General features: G+C 49.7%; 1 protein-coding gene across 3 annotated transcripts in view; it reads left to right on the top strand.

The window, feature by feature from the left end:
• The window catches only part of LOC121188826 (transcription factor COE3-like), a 110,903-nt gene that overhangs the window by 29,086 nt on the left and 71,939 nt on the right, over positions 1–9,878 (top strand). For all 3 annotated transcript variants that reach the window (XM_041048744.1, XM_041048743.1, XM_041048745.1), the window contains exon 6: positions 1,431–1,499. In XM_041048744.1, the coding sequence (XP_040904678.1) occupies positions 1,431–1,499 (69 nt within the window). The remainder of the gene's footprint in view (positions 1–1,430; positions 1,500–9,878) is intronic.

Consider the following 9,878-nt stretch of genomic DNA (forward strand, 5'->3'; position numbering starts at 1 on the left):
TGGGACAGGTCTGCTTAATGTCCCCCGAGTCAAAGCTAAACTTGGTTTAATCCACCTTGCCTTGCCTGTCCTCTGATTGGTGGAGGTTTCACCTGAGAGGCAGAGCTCAGGGCGTAATGACCAGTGCAGGTCTTTGTCTTCTGTGAAGAAGTGACTCCAGGTGAGTCAGGTGACTGCAGGTGAGTCAGGTGACTGCAGGTGAGTCAGGTGACTGCAGGTGAGGCAGGTGACTCCAGGTGAGTCAGGTGACTGCAGGTGAGTCAGGTGACTCCAGGTGAGTCAGGTGACTGCAGGTGAGGCAGGTCCTTCGCTGTGAGTCTCCTGTAAACACTGATCACGTCTCCTCTGTCTGATGGAAATTAATGTGTTGAATTCAGCGTGCCGCTGTTCAACATGCCACACTGTCCCACGCCACCAAAAGCTTCATTTGGCTCCACCCGTCCCCTGCAGAGCTGAAATTGAAACCCAGCGCCCCCCCCTCCCCAGATGCCTCCACAGACTGTGGATCAGTTCCTGGTCGTCTGGTTCGGTGTAATGTTGGAGGCGGCGGCTGGTTGGATGAAACGCTCGCCGGCCAGTTTGCCCTCTGGCTACCTGGATGGCTGTTTGGCGAGCAGCCGTCCGGTTGGCTGGCTGGTTTTAAGGGGCGACAGCGCCGGGGGTTGTCCTGGGGAGGGGGGGAGGGGGAGGGGGGGTCCACAGCGGCGCCTCCATCGTTGGGTTTCGGCCAAATGTTAGTGACCTTGGTTTGGACCGCACCCAGCTGGACTCTGACTGTGTGTGTGTGTGTGTGTGTGAGTGTGTGTGTGAGTGTGTGTGTGTGTGTGTGTGTGTGAGTGTGTGTGTGAGTGTGTGTATAGCTGAACAAAGTCGATTTTCAAAATAAAAGCTGACATCACAGAGATACTGAATTTGAATTTGGTAATGTTTTATTTTGCAGGTCTCTAACTTCAGGAAAAACTGAGACAAAGACTTTAAAAAGTTTCCAGACAAACTGAGACATCAGCTCAGTTTGAACTGATTAATATTCATTCATTCATCGTAGATTTGTTTTTTTTTTATTACCTGTAGATGATTCTCTTTATTATTTTGTGGGGTTTGTTCTGGAGGATCCTCCTGAATGGGCCTAAAAATCTTCAGATTGTGTGTTTTTGTTATTATTTATTATGTTTGACGGTTGATTTTTTGCGTGTGAAGAGTCAACGATGACGAGGAAAAGCAGAAAGTTGGAATGTTTCCTGGTTTAATTCCCAGGAACTGAACATGTGGAGAATTTCATCTTTTTTTTTATCAGAACATCGTTCAGAGAAATCTGAGCGATTCCAACAGACATGAACGCAGCACGGTGTGTGAGTGAACAGGAAGTTGTCCTGTCAGATTAAAGCTCAGACAAACCTCGTCGTACTGACTCTGGATCTTTTCCCCTACAGTCGGTGTTGTGACAAGAAGAGCTGTGGAAACCGAAACGAGACGCCCTCCGACCCCGTCATCATCGACAGGTAGGAGCTCACCTGACCAAGGCTTTGTCTCTGTGTCTGAGACCTGTCCCTCTGCTGCTGTGTACCTGTCTGTCCTGTCTCTGAACACAAACTGTGGAGTGAAGTTGGGTTCAGGTGTTTCGGACTCTGCTTCGACATCAGGGGCTCGTTTTGTTCGTGTTTTACAGAAACAGGTTTGTAGGGTTTATGTTGTGTAATGTGCAGCAGTTGTGCGTTGAGCTGAGTTCAGTCTGAGCCGTGATGAAATCCTCTCCCTGTAGTTTTGCTGGTTCAGTGTAAACGGGTGATTTTTAGCGTCACTGGTTTTGAGGTGAATCCTGCTCAGGATTCAAGTCTCCACCAAACAGTTTCAACTTTAAATGATTTCCACTGAGGTGAAACTGGAACCAGTCGTAAAGCTGCAGAGTAAATGAACTGGAATCAGAAAAAATGAAATGTGAGCGAATGTTTCTGTGTGACATGGGAAACGTTCGTCCTGCTTCACACAGAGACGGCGTCTGATTCCTGAGCTTCTTCCTGCTTCTGTTTTCTGGCGTCTCACTTCTTTCTCACGTCTGACTTCCGACACGAGGCTCGACTGTGTGAACTGTGTAATCAACACCACATGGAAAACAACGTATGAGCACACGCTCTGATCACACATGTTCGTCCTCTGACTACAGAACATCAGCTTTCATTAGCTGGATTTAACGTGACAAAGCTGGCCGAGCGTTTCCCGCCTGTTCTGGACTTTACGCGCTGACTTATCACCCACTGATGATTCTCTGTGGCCTGTTGTCGCCCCGGGCTTTGCCTCTCAGGCTGCGTAAAGGCTGACCTGACCTTGGACCGTAGATTTCTGATGGGAGGAGCCTGCAGACATTACTGTGGGCCGAAAAATCACACCATCCTCCTCTGTAGGGAGAAAAAAAAAATCAGTTATTTAAACTATTTATCCTAAAAACTCCGGAATCAATACAACATTTTCCAAAAACATCATTATCCATCGGGTCAGGCGTCTGTCAATAAATGTAGATGTGATTTTCAGAAGCTGTGGATATTGGCAATGATCTCTGCATTTAATTGGATTTAGATTCAGAGAAAAAATCAATTTGTTTTGGTTCAATTTCTTTTAAAAATGACGTCAGAATTTCTCCTGAATTTCTTTAAGTTCACGTTCTGGAAACAGTTTCCACCACGTGACCACGGATTCTCTGACGACAGCTTTAGTCCGTGTTCGTCCTCGCCGTCTTATCCCTCCGCCCGCCATGTCCTCGGAGTCGGCGGCTGTCCATCACAGCACCCGGCTGTGATTGGTCGGGTCGCAGTGATGGGAGCCAATGACCTCAGAGGAGGTCAGAGGGGAGGACGGAGGGGGGAGGGGGAGTCAGTACCAAGTCCATGTTGGCTCGTTAGAGAGGCCTTGGACCGCGGCCAGACACACACACACACACACACACACACACACAGCTCAGGTGATACACACTCAGATACTGTATGAGCACAGACACACACTCTCAAAACACACATGCAGTACACACATGTTCATACATGTCAGAGTGGGAACACATCCATCCACATATGAAGTGTCCACACACACACACACACACACACACACACACACACACACACTGGTGCATCCTCTCACCTCGGTGTGTCTGTGTGTGTCTGTGTGTGTGTGTTTGATGGGTGTTTTTAGAGGTTTTGTCACCTCTCTGTGTGTCTGTCACACATGAGATGGACTCCATACATCCTCACCCCCCCGCCCCCTGCCTCACCCCCCCCCCCCACAGTGAACACAGACGTACGACAGAGAAACAGAACAAAAACATAAAGAAAATCAGAGAAGAATCCGTAGAATTCTGATGTGAACAGACGAGAGCAGCTGTTTGCATCTGACACCTGAAGCCACGAACGTTCATCAGCACAGTGATGATGATGATGATGATGATGATGATGATGATGATGATGTGAAGATCAGACAGTGAATCTGACTCATCTACACAAAGAACAAACGACGAGCTGATGCAGGGTCAGTTATTCCTGCTGAGTCCTGTGTCGTCGTGTGTTCACGTGTTTGTGAGTTTGTGTTTGTGTCTGAAATGATTTTCTGTTTTCTGCTCGTTGGTCCTCGAAGTTTCTCTGCAGCTCGACGCCTTTAATTAGGACACAACAGGACACTGATACTAGTCCACTAACCCAGGGAATACACACACAGACACACACACACACACACACACACACACACTCCTCTGCTGGTGATTTACTGCAGCTCTGGTTGTTTCTCTGCATTTTAGCGCCTGTTAAGAAATGCAGGATTTATTACTGTGACCCTCTGATACACACACACATTATGCATGGGTGGGGCAGGGTGAATGTGTGTGTGTGTGAGTGTGTGTGTGTGTGTGTGTGTGTCGGGGGTGGGTTGGTTTTAGTGTGTTTAGTGACCCATCATGCAAATGATGTAGCTCAGTATCTACAGTAAAACAGTTTAATGTTGTAAATCCACGTCTCGCTGAAGTAAATCAAAGTGACACACACACACACACACACACACACACACGCACACACACACACACACATCCCTGCTGCTGTGTGGAAGCTGATCTCTGTGATTTATTTCTTCTTCTCTTTCTTCTCCTTTTCCGTTTTTATTTCCCTCCATCGTCTGTCATCATTTGGAACATGAACATTTTCTCTGTCTGTCATCCTGTGGCAGTGACCTGTGACCTTTGACCTCCTGACTGCCTGTTTTCTTTTGTTTGGAAAAAAAAGACCATTGAAAGTTGCCTTACTTGCTTTTTGCAGAGCTTTCAGCTGCGTCTCACAGTATTCCTCAGTGGGCGGAGTGTGTGTAGTTACCATAGAGATGTGTGTGTGTGTGGCCTGCTTCGTTTGTCTGCTGGTAGAGATGAAATCACACAGTTATCAGTGAGGCCTGATGGTGATTAACGTGGGAAACCAGTTAAACCAGTTAAACCATCAGAGGAGAGCATCACCCTCTGCTGGGTCTGAGCTGGTGCGGCTGAACTGTGTGTGTTTGTGTGACTGTGTGTGTTTGTGTGACTGTACGTGTTGTAAATCCTCCTGTGTGGCTCAGACCAGGCTGCGTGTCTCTGTGGAGCAGTTCGTTCTGTTTGTCGTCCTCAGACATCACAGCTGTCCACATGATTTACTGTTCGTAAAGTTATTCAAAGCCGTCCTCTTGATTTGATTTGATTAAACTTAATATGCCAGAGGGACACACAACACGCAACTCACAACACGCAACACACAACACGCAACACAACACAACACGCAACTCACAACACGCAACACGCAACACACAACACACGACACGCAACACACGACACACGACACGCAACACACAACACAACACGCAACACGCAACACGCAACACACGACACGCAACACGCAACACAACACGCAACACGCAACACGCAACACACGACACGCAACACGCAACACACAACACACGACACACGACACACAACTCACAACACACAACACGCAACTCACAACACACAACTCACAACACACAACCCGGCGCTGTGTAAAGTGTCACACTGAGGAAACTGTGAAGGTTCAAACGTGATCAGAGAAGCTTTTCTTCTGAGAAACACTCAGAGCATCAGATACAGAGGCGGTGTGTGTGTGTGTGTGTGTGTGTGTGTGTGTGTGTGTGTGTGTGTGTGTGTGTGTGTGTGAATATAAATGTGCGATGATGTTCCTCTCAGAGGTCGCTTTGTTTCCTCCGTTTCCCGGTTAATGGTCGAAATCCTGCCGAGGCAGCAGAACGCGGTGCTGACGGATCGTCGTAACACCGCTGTTATTACACGCTAATATTGCAATTAGATGGGTGGCCAAGTTGCCCGAGCGGGGCAATAAATTGCCACAGAGTGTCAGAGCGAACGAGGAGGCCGATCTCTAATTACCCAGAACACACCTCTTCACCGCTGCCGCTACCCGCCTCGACCTCCCCCTCCTCCGCTGTCTGACCATCAACCTCCTGCTTTAATGGTCGAGCCTTACATGGAGGTCATGACCCCCCCAACGCACACGCACACACACACGCACACACACACGCACACACACACACACACACACACACACACACACACACACAGATCACCGCTTCTTCCTCCAACACCATTTGCAGCTTTGATGTCATCTGTACAGAGGAGAGCTTGGAGTGATGGAGGATGACCTTTGACCCCCAGTAGCCTCCCAGTTACCCCCGTGTCTTAGCGCCCCACCACCCCGCCACTGAAGAAAAGACGTGAGGAACGTGGATCAGCTTCTGACTCCGTGACGCAGTTTCAAACAGGAAGTGACAGATGATGTTTGTGGTTAATGACGGAAGCGGCTCAGGATCAGCTGCTCGTTTCCCATCAGCCCCGTGTGAAATCAGGGCCCACACGCCGGAGGTGGTTTCACTCTCCAGCTTCTGCCACGTGCACCAGGTGAAGGGAAGTTTAAGAGGAAAATCAAGGCTGAGCAGGTTAGAAACAAGCACGAGTGAATCATCGTGGACCCAGAGGAGCTGCTGCGCCGCGTCCAGCCTCGCTGCTTTATCGTCTCTCAGCGAGGCCGCAGAGGAAGGTCTGATTTAAAGAGACGATTCGGGAGGAAACGACGGGATTTTAGATCCAATCCAGCTTTTTATTCATTTTTATCGCTTCGTTCTCCTTCACATCAACCTTTTCTTCTTCTCTCGTCTCTGTAAAAGTTTATTTCTGTGTGTTGCTCTTTAATTCGAGGTGTTTGAAACGATCAGAGCCTCGGTTCATTTCCACCACGAGAGTTTTTCTGATTAGCGCGGCGTTCAGCACACACAGGAAACAGGAAGACAGAGACTGAGTCTGCAGAGTATGATGGTGTGAGGAAGAGTGAAGATCAGCTGTTATCAGCTGTGTGTGTGTGTGTGTGTGTGTGTGTCTGTAAAACTCGCGACAGCTTCAGTAAAAATGTGGCTTTCAACAGAGAAACTCGGGCGATTGATCAGCTCTGAGGCTGACACATGTTGGTGTGTGGACACACGTGTGGACACACGTGTGGACAGGCGTGTGGCAGAAAGAACATGTTAGTCTGTGGACAGAGCAGCTCAGCTGATCGCTGCAGGGACACGAACAGTTTGTATCTGACCAAACTGAGTGTGTGTGTGTGTGTGTGTGTGTGTGTGTGTGTGTGTGTGTGTGTGTGTGTGTGTGGTGTGTGTGTGTGTGTGTGTGTGTGTGTGTGTGTGTGTGTGTTGGACTCCATGGAGGGTTAACTCCACAGGGGGGTGGGTTGTGCTGCTGCTGGTGGTGGTGCAGGGAAGGCGGGGGGTGGTGGGGTGGGGGGCGGGGGTTATCTGCCCCTGTAGACCCTTCCCAGCAATCGTGGTGTATTGATCGGGCGAGCGAGGCCCATCGGAGCCGGCCAGATTAAGAGTATAGATTTACAATAAAAGCAGGACATTACTGGGCAGGCAAGGCTATTGAAAGGAGAGAGAGAGGAGGGGGGGCTCCTGGAGGTTGCCGCAGGGGTTTCTGGGTAATTTGAGTTGAGGTTCAGGGTGACGGCGGATTCATAGGTCAACTGCTGCGACGTGATTTTAGGTTTATGTCGGTTATTGAAGGAAACCGATGGACCGATGACGTGTTAATGGGGCTTTATGGCACAGACGCAAGGAGAGGACCTGAAGGGGCAATGCATCATGGGTAAAATGGGGTCAGGTTGGACTGATGGTATTTTATTTTGAAGGCTGATTCTAACAGAAAGCTGCTAATAGGCCAGATCTTCTACCAGCTCTGCTCAGTGTTGACTATTTTTAGGCACAAACAGGAAGTTCACGTGTGTCTTAAACTTTGTGATCACATGATCAGCGTCTCAGTCCGTGTCTCTGGACTAAACCTGAGGACAGTCCTGTTTTACTGTGACCTGTGATCAGAATCAGTGCTTCACTCACTGAAGTCACAGCTTCACTACTGTTGTTGTGGTTTTAATGTTTGTCTGTTTGTGTGAGTCTTTTCTCATTTGTGTAAATTCTCTCAGGAACAGGAGACACACCAGGTGTGTCACTGATCAGCCGGACCTGATCGGTCCTGATCGGTCCTCACTGGTCCTGACTGGTCCTCACTGGTCCTGACTGGTCCTCACTGGTCCTGATCGGTCCTGATCGGTCCTCACTGGTCCTGACTGGTCCTCACTGGTCCTGATCGGTCCTGACTGGTCCTCACTGGTCCTCACTGGTCCTGACTGGTCCTCACTGGTCCTGACTGGTCCTGACTGGTCCTGATCAGCTCTGCGTGTTGGTCTGGTTTCTGTTCACTGCTGGTGTGACTTTTTAAACATTTGTTTATTTTTCAGCCTCATGTTGATTTTTTTTGTTGTACGTTTCTCTTTTGGTTACAGAGAGAGGTCAGGGGTCAGGGGTCAGAGGTTAAGTATCAGTCCTGTTTTTGGAGTTCTGTTTACTTTGTGACCAAGAAGAGCAACAAGAATAGCACAGAGGGAAAACTAACACTGTGTGTGTGTGTGTGTGTCTGTGTGTGTGTGTGTGTGTGTGTGTGTGTGTGTGTGTGTGTGTGTGTGTGTGTGTCTGTGTCTGTGTCTGTGTGTGTGTGTGTGTGTGTGTGTCTGTGTGTCTGTGTGTGTGTGTGTGTGTGTGTGTGTGTCTGTGTGTGTGTGTGTGTGTGTGTGTGTGTGTGTGTCTGTGTGTGTCTGTGTGTGTCTGTGTGTGTGTGTGTGTGTGTGTGTGTCTGTGTGTGTGTGTGTGTGTGTGTGTGTGTGTGTCTGTGTGTGTGTAATCAGATCTCATGACTGGCCTCTGCCTCTGTTTTCCAGAATCTGTCGTCTCTAAAAAAACAGCAGCGTCAGTCGTTGGTTTGTGTCCAGTAGGAAACTGAGATCCAGGATCTGTGTGAAGGTCTTGAGTTCCCCACAACCCTCCACCTGTCGGGGTGTCTCCATTAGATCCTGGTGTAGCAGGGGCCCGCAGGGGCCTGTAGGGGCCCTCGGGGCTTGTTCAGGTTTGATGTGATCCAGGGAGAAATGTTCGGTGTCCCGGGGTGTCTCCCACAGCCATTTACCACAGGGTTTCAGTTGTCCTCGTGGACTTACAGTTGTCGACCTGACAGTAAATCTGTAAATTCAATACAAAGATTTAGAGTCTGAAACGTTTCTGATGTTCAGTCAGGATCAGATCTGGGTTTAATCCTGATCCTGGGTTTAATCCTGATCCTGGGCTCAGTCCTGATCCTGGACTCAGTCCTGACACCACCATCTCAGACCTGCTCGTTCTGGACGACAGACAAACACGTTTCACACTTTGGTGAAGGCCCTGAAGGCATCGCCAAAACCCGCTGTCTCGTTAGAGTCCAGGTCCCGGACCAGAGACGAGCTGAACCGAACTCGTCCCATCAGTTGATTGAGGCCCTCGCCGCGCCATCACCCTCTGGTTCCCACTTCCTGTTGACTCTTAATTGGATTGAGGAGTTAAGGCCAAATGTGATTACATCACCACCCGCGGGTTCGTTAGCCGCCTCAGTGTCAGCATCCAGCAGAGCTCAGCTAGAACCCCCCCCCCCCCCCCCACCACCACCACCCACAACACCAACCGCCCCCCCACCACTCCCCTCTGTGTCACCAGGGGATCATGGGAACTTTGGGAGTGCCCCCCACCTCTTTCCCTTTCCTACCCCTCACCAAATCCCCCTCCCAGCATGCACCTCACCCCCTCAAGGCAAATCACCCTGTTAATCTCACCACACACACACACACACACACACACACACACACACACACACACACACACACACACACACACAGAATATACTGAACTTACAGCTTTTGAATTTTCAAACACACACAGACAAATTTGTCTAAACATGATCATTCACATAAATACACACAGACACACACACACGGGTGGGGTGGGGGGGGGGTGGGGGGAGGGGGGGGGGGGGGCCGTCAGCAGAAGTGTGACACCTCATTTTACATGTGAGCGCCGTCCTCTGCAGACATGGACACACAGCTTCCTGTCCTACGGCCCATGGTCCTGCCTCCCCTCAGCGTAACATGTGGCGGGGGGAGAAGGGGGGGAAGGAGGAGGGGGGGGGGCAGCAGAGTTAGAGTCGAAGTGAAGTGAGTCAACACTCCTCTCTCTCTTTCTGCCACTCATTCTCAGTCTCGCTCACCCTCTACCGCCTGTTAATCACTCGAGTGTTTTCCCAATTAAGAATGCACTGATAACCTTCCATCACACACACACACACACACACACACACACACACACACACACACGCACACACACATACACACAGACACACACACACACACACACACACACCTACACACACACACACACACACACACACACACACACACACACACACACACACAGACACACACACAGAC

The sequence above is a fragment of the Toxotes jaculatrix genome, chromosome 10 (genome assembly GCF_017976425.1).
Source record: "Toxotes jaculatrix isolate fToxJac2 chromosome 10, fToxJac2.pri, whole genome shotgun sequence".
Lineage (NCBI taxonomy): Eukaryota > Metazoa > Chordata > Actinopteri > Toxotidae > Toxotes > Toxotes jaculatrix.